The 11,404-nt window shown below is 57.2% G+C and overlaps 1 protein-coding gene and 1 long non-coding RNA gene across 2 annotated transcripts in view; both read left to right on the top strand.

Annotated features, from left to right (window-relative positions):
* The first annotated feature begins 49 nt into the window (after positions 1-49).
* Positions 50-11,404, top strand: part of ETNK2 (ethanolamine kinase 2) — an 18,217-nt gene continuing 6,862 nt past the window's right edge. The window contains exons 1-5 of the mRNA XM_029935539.1: positions 50-482; positions 2,067-2,326; positions 5,259-5,381; positions 9,864-10,006; positions 10,917-11,000. Coding sequence (XP_029791399.1) covers positions 225-482; positions 2,067-2,326; positions 5,259-5,381; positions 9,864-10,006; positions 10,917-11,000 — 868 coding nt within the window. The 5' untranslated portion in view covers positions 50-224. The remainder of the gene's footprint in view (positions 483-2,066; positions 2,327-5,258; positions 5,382-9,863; positions 10,007-10,916; positions 11,001-11,404) is intronic.
* LOC115288316 lies at positions 8,190-9,843 on the top strand. The gene is made up of 3 exons (XR_003906935.1): positions 8,190-8,413; positions 8,984-9,185; positions 9,401-9,843. It is a non-coding gene; the product is annotated as an uncharacterized LOC115288316 (long non-coding RNA).

Genomic DNA, 11,404 nt, shown 5'->3' with positions numbered 1-11,404 from the left:
CGGGGGGCGTTCCCGGGCCCCCGCCCCACCGCCCATGATGATGTCACAATCGCGGCGGGCCCCGGCGTTCCCGGGTCGGCTTCGGGCGCCGATCCGAGCGGGCAGCGGGCTCCTGAGTCATGGACTTCCCTTGGCCCCTCCTCTACCACTCCCACCGCCGCGCCGGGCCCCCCCGCAGGGGCTAGCGCTCGCGCGGCGGCTCCAAGGGGGTGGGGCTGCTGGGAATGGCTGTGCCCCCTTCGGCTCCTCTGCCGTGCTCGCCCTTTTACCTGGGGCGGCAGGCGCCGTGCCCGCAGTGCTCATGGGGCATGGAGGAGAAGGCGGCGGCCAGCGCGGGCTGCCGGGAGCCTCCGGGCGCCCCGAGGGCCGCCGCCGTCCCTTGCTTCGGCATATCTGTGGACCAGGACGACATCCTCCCCGGCGCCCTACGCCTCATCCAGGAGCTGCGGCCGCATTGGAAGCCCGAGCAAGTTCGGACCAAGGTAGCCGAGCGGGCGCGGGGCTGGGCTGGGGCCCTGTCGGGGCCGGAGCGGGGATGCGTGGACGCCTGTCCGTGCATCCTTCCGGGTGGCGCTCCCAGGGGCGCGCGGCTGCTGCGCAGGGCAGGGTTGCAATGGTGGCTTGGGCATGTATTTTGCTCCGTCTGTTCGGGTCCCGAAGCAGAGCCAGGCTCCCGTCTCCCTCGGTCCCTAATCCCACCCCCCCTCGCGGGCCGCCGGAGGTCCACCTGCCCACGGTCAGCGTGCTGCGCGCGAGGGCCCCACCCCCTGTCGCCGCGCGCGGGTGCCCCTCGCTGCCTAGAGCTGCGCGCGCGGCCGGCACTGAAACCTGAGGAGGCAGGAACTTTTAAGGGACACCCCCAACCTCCACACACACCCCTCCCTGCCCCATCCAGGTTCCGAGCAGTTCCTGCCAGTGTGGAATTCCAGCTAGCCCAGGGCCCCCAGCGCTGCTTGGAGACCTCCCCAGAGCCCCAGGCTCTGGTTCAGCACCCCTACACAGGGCGCCTTCCCACCCCTAGCTGGGCACATTCTCAGGGACACAAATGTGGGCAGAGCCTCCCACCAGGAGCCTCAGGCCCACTCCCCAACTGATCTGCATCCTCGGAAACGTCTTCACCTGCTCACCCTCCCCCAGCCTCCTCTGGGACCTGCCTGTGGAGGGAGGAAGGCATCCGGAGCAGGGCACCTGCAGCTAATGCTGGAGGGGCAGGTCTTCCTGATGGGCAAAGGCCAGGTTCCCAGACCAGCTGCAGAGGCTGACACCTCTCTCCGGAAGGACGGGCGGGTAGCATTTTCAAAATAAAAGGCCCACTTTGGTTGTAAGACCCACAAGCCATCAGGTGTGTCTGAGGTTAATTTCAGCACGGATTGGACATGCTACCAGCCAGCCCCTCGACTCTCTGGGCCTCGGTTTCCACACCTCGAATTGGTTCACACATCCTCTAGAGCCCCATAATTTCCATGGTTCATTCCTTCATGTCAGCATACCCAGAGAGTCTGTTGTCCCCAGCCCATGGCCTACTGTCTCTTCTGGTTTGGAACTCAGAGGCCCTTAGGAGCTCTGACCACCAAGGCCCAACTTCAGTACCTCCTGTACCTCCGCTGCTGGATGGGGTAAGAAGTGTAGCAAAGAGCCCTCAGCCTGGCAGAGAGGCAGCCAGGTCGGAATGTATGCATCCAAGGCAGTTCCCGACCCTCCCTGGCCACATTTTGGCCTTTGAGTTTTCTTTCAGGGATGAAGAAGTGAAAAGGGAATGCCTTCACCAGCAGATCCCAGCCACTAGAGGCAGGCCCAGGAGACGTGAGGCTACCTGGTTTTTTTTTTTTTTCTTCTTCAAACTCCTCAGTGTACCCCAAGCCCCGAGGACAGAGTAAAGCATTAGGAACATAGGGAACAATGCTGAGCTCTTGCTTTAGTAAGAGAGCTAATGGATGGGGGACTTCTGGGTGGTTGTGAGTGCTTGGCATTCAAATAGTTCAAATGAGCACCCTGTGCTGGAGTGTGGAGCCCTGGGGCAGAGAGACCCTGCCCCACGTCCTCTGCACCCCCTCTCCCCCTGCCAGCGCTTCACTGACGGCATCACCAACAAGCTGGTGGCCTGCTACGTGGAGGAGGACATGCACGACTGTGTGCTGGTCCGGGTGTACGGGGAGCGGACGGAGCTGCTGGTGGACCGGGAGAATGAGGTCAGAAACTTCCAGCTGCTGCGAGCTCACGGCTGCGCCCCCAAACTCTACTGCACCTTCCAGAACGGGCTGTGCTACGAGTACATGCGGGGTATGGCCCTGGGGCCCGAGCACATCCGGGAGCCGCGGCTCTTCAGGTGAGAAGGTTGCCCCGGGTCCCATTCATGTCTCCTAGTCCTCAAGCCTTGGGCTTGGAAATCCTCAGCTCTCCTGGCGCAGACTGAGGTCCACGAAGGAGACATAAGGTCTGTGGACTGCCTGCAACTGCATGAAAAAGGCGTGTGCGTGTTTGTGCATCGCTCTGCAGAGAGGGGCAGTAGGTAGCTTTGTGTGGATTTTCGGTGGTGTCCGCTGGAAGGGTGACCTGCCTCTTGGGGGTGGCAAGTGAGAATATGGTGACCTTGGGACCAAAGGACTCCCTGAATGCAGCAGGGCTCTGCTTCCTGACCTCAGGTCTCAGGTCTCTGCCCACCTCATGTCTGACCTGGGAACATCTTGGAGCCTTGGAAATCTGAGCCAAATCTCCAGAGCACCAGGGGTTTCCTGCCCCTCCTCTCCTGCCAGGGGCTCGGGCCTTCGAGGAGAATGGGCCCTCTCCAGGGTTAGCCTGGTTTGGCAGCCCAGGGAGAGACCATCCCTCCCCCAGTGTCAGCTTCAACCAGGGTCCCTGCCGGGGGAGCCCGGGGTTAGGAAGCTGCCGAGGCTCCCTTACAGAGGCTCACAAGAACCCATGATTCCCCTGGGAGCCCCTCCCATAAATGCCTGGTTGTGTAGGACCCAGGAAATGGACTTAACCTTCAAGCCCCACGGATGCCTCTGTGGGGTCTGGAAGGGGGACCCCATTGTGCCTTTTCTCTCCTCTAACCATTCTGGGCAGGGGCGTCGGGCAGTATCCACCTCCCTCCCTCCCGTGCCACACCCGAGTGCAGAGCCCTGGGACCACGGCAAGGTCCCAGGCAGGCAGAGGTTGACTCCTGATACTGGGGACAACAGCACATCACAGGGGTCTGCCTGGGATCCCTGAGATTAGTCCTGTCCCACCCAAGGGGAAGGAGCCTTCCAAACACCAAGGGGAAACAATAAAAACCCATCTGGGGAATAGATCAGGAAGTTTCTTTGCTTCCTCACCTGTTACCCAGTTAACCCCAAGTAAATGCACCTGGCCCTATTTGCAGAGAACCCCTGGTGGACCCTCAAGGGACTTCAAAGGGACTCTGGGATGCCTTCCCCTCCAGGGTTCCAGCACACTGCCTCTGGGGCTGGTCAGGCCCTGGGATATTTACACCAAGTTGTATATTGTATGTGTCTGTCTTTCTGTAGGTAAGGGGACAAACAGACCTACACAGTGGTCTTAAGGCTCCAGCTGACCACCCAGCCTGAAGATGGGAGGTCAGAGCAGGGCAAGGGCCCGGGGAATCCTGGCCTGGCTTCTCCCACCCTGTCCTCCCAGCTCTCCCTCTGTCTGGTGTAAATAAGCTCACAGGTGGGCAGGTCCTCACCTGCTCACTCCCAGTCCCCGGCTGCCTCTATGAATCTGGTGCTGTGACTCCTCTCATGGAAGCAAAGATCGCTGTAAGGAAGATTGAAGATGGATTTAGGTTCGATAACAGTCTTATACTTGGGAGAGAGCCAGAAATTGGGATAGGTGTAGGAGGTATGCTCTTCCTTGATGATTTTCCAAGGATAGACCATTATCTTTCTAGGGTGAAAATGGATATCTGAGGGAATGGCCTTGGGGAGCCACTTGCCCTCACTCTCCTGAACCCCACCTCTTAACCTCTGCCTACTGGGGTTTTGCAGCATAAAAATGCTGAGTGTTGAGGTTACTTTCATCGCCTTTCCAGACAACAGCCCTATTGATATTCAAGGAAAGGCTCTGTTCGTGCTCTAGTCGGAATCTTCCTTTGGGAAGGGAAGGCTAGGGTCTCAGGTCTGTTTCCTTGCCTTGCCTAAACCCTGGCGGGCTCCCTCCTGCCCCAGGGCCTCCAGCCTCTGAAAGCACAGCCTTCATCTCACCCCCCAACCCGTGGTGGCCACGCCCCCCTGCCCCCTCCACCCTTTTGGAGGTGGGAGCCTTGGGGGCTTCCGGAGGAGCCCCTAGACTGCCCTGTTATCCTGTTGGGTGACGGCCTGCCCCTTCCCAGGACCTGGCAAGGGGAGGGGTGTCCCTGGAACAGCTCAGTAACAAGGTTTCAAACAGCCAATGCCTTTGTTGCCTTTCCCAGTGATTATTATTCGAGCAACAGGCAGAGGCGAAGGAAGCTTGAATGTTGGAGGCTTGGCAGCCGGGTGGGGGGTGGGGCTCCAGAAGGGAGAGCTGGCAGAGGACTGGGGGAGCCCAGCTGGGATGCAGGGCCTCAGATGCTGGGGTCCTTATCAGGGCCCTCCCTCTCTGACTGGTCAGTTCTCCATTTACCCCCACCTTCTCCCAGCAGCCTTCCCCACCGCCCCCTCCTCCTCTCCCAGGACCTTGGATAACGTCCACAGGAGAACTTGAAAATAGAACGCTGGTTTGTTTTGCGTCCTTGGCACCCAGCCGCCAGCATCAACTCCCTGCCGCAGAGGAAGGGGCTGCCCTGGGCTGGCCCGCTCCCCTCCCCACCTTGGCCAGGCTGATAAGAGGCAGGCATTTCTTCCCTGCCTGGCATCACCAGCCCCTGATCCCTCGGTGCCCTGCATTCACCTCCCCACACTGCGGGCATGGATCAGAGTCCAAGGAGGGAGGAGGGCCACTCCCCCCATCCCCAGGTGACCCCTTTGTCCCCAGGGATTGCTGTGGGTACTGGACCTTGGGGGTGGGGCAGGGTCATTGACCTGTAGCCAATGGCCCACTGCTTTGCCTTCCTGCTCCTTGAGGCAGCCCCAGCACTTGGTTCTGGAAAAGGCCTTATCTCCTTTGCATGCCTTCTGCCCAGACTTGCTTTCCGCAGGATCTGTAATTGTTCCATACTCGGCCCTCTGGCTAGCCCCACCATGGACCCCTGGAAGCCCCCTTTCTGGTCTGGAGGGACCAAGCTGGGATGGGCTTGCCCTTTGCTGATACTGTACCCTTCCTGTTTTCTGCTGTAGGCTAATCGCCTTAGAAATGGCAAAGATTCACACCATCCACGCCAATGGCAGCCTGCCCAAGCCCACCCTCTGGCACAAGATGCACAATTATTTCACCCTTGTGAAGAATGAGATCAACCCCAGGTACAAAGAAGCTGGGAGGGTGCAGGGCTGCTAGTGTCTCCACCGCATTAATGTGATCCCACCACCATTCTTTTGGCTCCATCCCACCCCACCAGGAGGTTAAGGGGCTCAGTCTTGACTGCTCAGTCTGTATCTAAGCAGAGTTGGGCTGATTGGACCTCAGGAACTCAGATCCCCAGCTTTACACCTGAGCGTTAATTTCTCCTTGAGTCTTCCAGTTGTGGTAGAGAACGGGGTTAGGGACTGTCTCCTCCTTTACTTAAAAGGAAACTGAGGCTCAGAGCTTTACCCAGTGTCGGCCCAGCCCAGGGCCCTTTCTACCGAAGCTGATTCCTGAGCAGCCAGTAGGGAGAGGCCCTGCCTCTGAGAATGGGGTGAGGCTGAGTTCATGATCAGTCAGAAGAACTCAGCTCACCAGCTGACAAGCCCTTGGGACTTAAAGACTCCTGCTACTTGCCTGGACACCTCTTGTCCCCACATGCCTCTGGGGACCCTGCTTCCCACCTTATTCAAAGTGACAGCTTGTAGTTCCCTCACTGCTCTTTCCAAGGAAGGGGGTACCCCACCCATCCCTGACATTGCCTTTCCCCAGCTAAGGCAGTAGTCAGTCTCTGATCCCTCCCTGTTCCCTGCTGGGTTGGCTATCACCCTTGTTCCAGAGGTTCATGGGGGTAGGGTACAGAAGAGGTTTGGGGGAGGGTATCTCCTTCCCTCCTCTAAGATGACAGGACAGTAGTTAACTCTATCCCGATCATGTGTCTCAGTCTCACGCACATACATGCATCATGTGTCTCTGTCTCATGCACGTACATGCACGCATGATTTTATCTGGATCCTCCCACTTCATAAGTATCATGCACTGCTTTAGGACTATTTGTCCAGGATGGCCCACGTTCAGACCTTCTATGCCAAATGTTTTCTGTGGGACAAGGACTGCCTACCCGCTTAGGACTGAAACAGCACGTGGAGAGCAGGATCCTAGGGAGTCTAAGTCAACAGGACCCTCTGACCATGTAACCCACCACTTTCATCTGACAGGTAGAAAAACTGAGGACTGGAGAAGGGCCTGGGACTTGCCCAAGGTCAGTGCCAGCTCAAGGGCTAGAGTCCAGGCTGGGTGCTCGGGCATGACCCTTGCCACCCCCAGCTTCCTTTGACTGTACTGTCACTGTGTAACCTTGAGGGGTGACCTTGTCGGGAGCTTTGCTCTTGTTGTGGCTTTGACCTTGGGCAAATCAAGCTGTTTAACTTCTCAGAGCCTCATGCGGGGACAGTGCGCACCCTAAACTGCCCAACCCGTCCCACGCGGGTGGTGCTGAGCAGTGCCTGGGACAAGACGAAGCTCTTGAGCTCCAGTCACAGGGTAATAACCCAGGTTTAGTGCTGCATTTCCCAAACACTGACGGGATTTAAAACAACAAAAACCATGGATGTGACATTGTCCCTGCCCTCCAGGGGCTTAGGAACCATAGGAAAGAGCAAGGGTACATAGGACCTGCCTGTACACAGCTACAAAGTAAGGCATGCAGGGGTGGGAGAAGCAGGGCAGAGCTGGGAAGGGAGTCCACTCGGGCTGGAGGAGGAGGAGGAATACACTTGGCTCATGGGCGATGAGTAGCTGAGGGTGGCTGGGGCAGGCCCTCAGGAGGAAGGGCCGCTCGAGGTGGGGCTGCAGAGGTGGGTTGGAGCTAGATTGGAAAGGCCCTCCCATGCCAGGTTAAGGAGCCAGGATTTCATTTAGGAGGCAGCGGAAGTCAGTGAGCCAGCGGCCACGACTGTGGCTTAGGAAGAATGCCCTCCGGTGTGGTGAAGGGCAGGGTCAGGAGGAACTTGGGGAAGCGGGGGTAGGGATTTGAGGGCGGTGACCGGCTCTAGGCATGTTGTAACTGAATGAGCACGATCTAGGACTAGAGCTCCCCGTGTCTGAGCCTAGCGTGCCCCTGGGCGCTTGTTAAACACAGATTCCCAGCCAGCCTTGGAGACTGATTGGAAGGTCTCGAGTTCGACCCTAGAACTCTGCCTTTGACCGGTTCCTCGGGTGATTCTGAGGCAAGGAATCGAGGAATCACGTTCTTAGAACATTGTCCTGGGGCAGCTTCAGGGTTGGGGGAGCGTGGGATGGAAAATGGGGGGTGAGTCAGGGACTTGGAATAGATTTGGTAGCCTTGGTGTCTGGTTGGGCATACAGGTGTCTGGGAGAATGGGGGGGGTGATCACTGCTTTGGGGGGGCATCCAGAGGAGACTTAGGTGGGCTGGGTGCTATCAGGTCAAAGGTGATGAGCCAGGAAATTCCCAACACATGGCCCGCTGTGGTGCTTTTTCCCACCTGGTTCCAGGACACCTGACAGGCAACAGTTTTTTCATCAGGAGTAACCCCCAGGCTTCCCTGCGCTGCCCCCCCCCCCCAGCCTCTGCACCCCTCTCCTGCCGCCTCTCAGGAGACAGTCTGCCTGAGGTGTGACAGTTTCTGTGATTCCAGTGGTTACTATTCTGCCAACCACACAGCCTTGGAAGGGTCTCATGGGGTCAGGGCGGAAAGTAGCGAAGCTGGCGGAGTTTCAAGTTCTCGGGGGCAGGGAAGCTGGGCGGCCGAGGGAGGCTTCCTGGGGAGATAGAAGGCCTGGATCGTTCCCACAGTAACCATCTGCCTGGCCTTGGGGTGGGTCAGGTGGGGGTCAGGCAGCGGTCAGGGCCTGGGCATCAGGTATCTTAGATGTCAAAGACGTTGTTCAGGCCAAGACCTGGCCAAACCAAAGATAGCCTCCTAATTCTTATCTTTAGATGGTCTTGAACCAAGAGGGGGAAAACATCTTAAGAGGTGTCTTCTTAAGGAGAGTCCAAGATTGAAATGCATCCTATGCGGGCCAGTCGACACAGATAAACTCCAGTGAGGAAAAGGAAGGCCTCCCCCAGGTCACCCCCGTAACAGATGATCCCCAACTCAGAGTGACCTCTGCGGAGCCTCTGACGGGATTAGGAGGTTCAGCTTGATTTTGGATCCACGGACAGGCCGGGGACTGTGAGGGCTCAGGTGAGGAGGAAGAGGGTTTAGCTGTGCAAGAGACTTCTGGAAGCTGGAGAGCCTCTGTCCTTCCACGAGCCTCAGTTCCCCCACAGAGTTGACTAGAGGCTTAGATCCTCTTTAGCTTTGACCTTCTCAAAGCCTGGGAGGAAGCCTGCCATTTATCATTTTCCAAGGGGACAGGGGGATGCCTTAGTCGCTAAATGCTCTTTGCCATGTTTCGGCCTCTGGACCGGTGAGGGAGTGACAGGGCATCCTTTGGGAGGATCAGGGGGACGCATCCCATTCCCCTCCTCCTGCTTGGACTCAGTTGCCCTGGACGAGAAAGCAAACAGGAGACACAGGGCGGTCGAACAGGAGAGAAAACCCCAGGCTCCTCCCCTCCACCCATTGGTGGTTCTGGGGTTTTAAGAGCTGTGCTGACTATTTGGCTTTTCAGTGTACACAGACCTGCGTGCTTTCCGGGGACCAAAGGTCAGAGCATCCCGGCACAGGGTGCCCTCACCAGTGAGGGCATGGCCTCTGCTGCCAGCCCCGATGGCCCCATTCATTCATTCCTCAACACGTTTCCTTCAGCAGTGATGCGTCCCGGGGAGGAGGGGTGGCCTCCGTCCCCTTTGTTCCAGCCCTCCAGTTGCCCGTGAGTGTACAGCGTGGCCTGCGTCAAGGAAACACGTCAAGGAAACACGTTTGTAGTTCAAGGCGGAAGGGACGACTCACTGGGGAGCTGCAGATCGAGTGCTGGGTTGAAAGGCCCTAATAATCCCTTGGTCTTGCAAGAGTGAGCCCAAGACACCATTTGTTTGCTTTAAGTGGGCCTGAGTGGTCTCTCTGTGAGCTGAGCTAGGCTTTATGAGCTCTCTGGTCCTTTCCCCCTGTGACACCAGCCACTAGAGGGGGAGGGGGACATGCCAGGGCATACCTCGGCCTCCTCAAGAGTGCCAGTGGGCCAGCCCCTCCGCTACGCCCTGTGACGCCTCCACAGTCTTGTTTTAGAGAGAGCTGCACCTTTCCCGAGGAATCGGCTCCAGCACGCTAAAAGCAGGCCTGTTTGCAGTGCTCCCCTGCTCCCTCGTTGTGTGAGTCCGGAGTAACTGAATGTGGGCACTCGTTCTCCCCTCCTGTCCTCTCTCTGCCCCCTTCCTTACCTTCTTGTCCCTTTCACGAAGCAGCAGGGACGCCATGGGATCAGGGGTGTCTGTCTGTGCTTTGCAAAATGTTCTTACACCCATGATTTAGTAAGCGTCTTAGAGTGACTACAGGAAGTCAGGAGATCAGGAAGCCCTCTCGACTTTTTAGAGATGACAAAAGTGAGGGTCTGAAGGGTGAGCCATTTGTCCGGGGCCTCTCGACATGAAACGGTCATGATAAGGCCTGAGCTCAGGGCTCCTGAGGCCAAGTATCTACCTGTGTCCTATCAGCCCTCCCCTCATGGGCCACCTTTCTCGCCACTGCCCAGCCTTTCTGCAGATGTCCCCAAGGTGGAGGTGCTGGAACGGGAGCTGGCCTGGCTGAAGGAGCACCTGTCCCAGTTGGAGTCCCCTGTGGTGTTTTGTCACAACGACCTGCTCTGCAAGAACATCATCTATGATGGCACCAAAGGTATGGTTCCCTGGCTCTGTCTGGACAGCACAGGGCTTGGGCGGCTCAGTCGGTTAAGCATCCAACTTCAGCTCAGGTCATGGTCTCGTGGCTCGTGGGTCAGAGCCCCGCATCCAGCTCTCTGCTGTTGGCATGGAACCCACTTTGGATCCTCTGGCCCCCCCTCTGCCCTTCCCCCACTCATGCTCTTTCTCTCTCAAGAACAAACAAAAAAGGAAACAAATTGGGGCTCAGTTGGTTAAGCCTCTGACTTCAGCTCAGGTCAGATCTCACGTTTGTGGGTTCAAGCCCCGTGTCAGGCTTGTGCTGACAGCTAGCTCAGAGTCTGGAGCCTGCTTCCAGTTCTGTGTCTCCTTCTCTCTCTGCCCCTCCCCTCTCGTGTTCTGTCTCTCTCTGTATCAAAAATAAATTAAAAAAAAAAAAAGGAAACAAATTTCCACTTAGCAAACTCTGCCGAGAAAGAACTCAAAATCATGATCTGTGGAGGTCCTCAATGTTAGGACACCTGAGCCATTCCTTCTGACAACATTTTGGGGTTCCGAGGACATCTTGGGTGGCCCAAACCCTCACAGGGCCAGAACCTTCCTGTGTTCCTAATGAGAGCCCCACCCATAGGACGTACTTACCTTTACTTCCAGTCCTTAGCCATGCTGATAGATGCCTTTAGAGGAGGGGAGCGTGAGGGTCCCCCCTGTGTGAGGGACAGCCGGGGCGGGGAGGCGGGAGGGACAAGATGGACACACAAACAGCTCAGAAGGTTTCCACTGAGGAGGCTGTGTCAAGGCCAGGTTGCCCCAGAGGCCAGCAAGAGTTCGAGGGTGCATTCCAGAGCGCTGTGGAAACATGGCCAGGCCCCGCTGCTCCCCTCTCTCCTGGGAACAACCTTCCTGAAGTTTCTTCTACCTCGTAGGCCACGTACGGTTCATTGACTACGAATACGCCGGCTACAACTACCAAGCTTTTGACATTGGCAACCATTTCAACGAGTTTGCAGGTGAGAAGGATATTCATTAACGTTTGGTCTTCATCCAAGTTTCCTTCCTTATGAAGGACGGCCAGGTCCAGGGTGAGGAGACAGGGCTGTGTACTTCACCGCCCCTGTCCTCCAAAATCTCTCAACTCATCTAGGGGAGAGAACTCCAGATCTCCTGGGGGGCGGGGGCACCCACAGACAGAGCAGAAAGCCCCTGTGGCAATTTGGTTCATATCAGGAAAATGTGCCGCCTGTGGGATCCCCAAGGATACTGGGCTTGGTGTGGGGGTTAGAAAAAGAAAAAAACCCGGGGCACCTTGCTGGCTCAGTCAGGGGGCTGTGGCTTTGGATTTAGGGGTTGTGAGTTTGAACCCCACATTGGATGTAGATTACCTAAAAATCTTAAATCGTAAATCTTTTTTTTT

The sequence above is a fragment of the Suricata suricatta genome, chromosome 3 (genome assembly GCF_006229205.1).
Source record: "Suricata suricatta isolate VVHF042 chromosome 3, meerkat_22Aug2017_6uvM2_HiC, whole genome shotgun sequence".
Classification (NCBI taxonomy): domain Eukaryota; kingdom Metazoa; phylum Chordata; class Mammalia; order Carnivora; family Herpestidae; genus Suricata; species Suricata suricatta.
The sequence above is the reverse complement of the archived record's forward strand: the minus strand, read 5'-3'. Positions and strand labels throughout refer to the sequence as shown.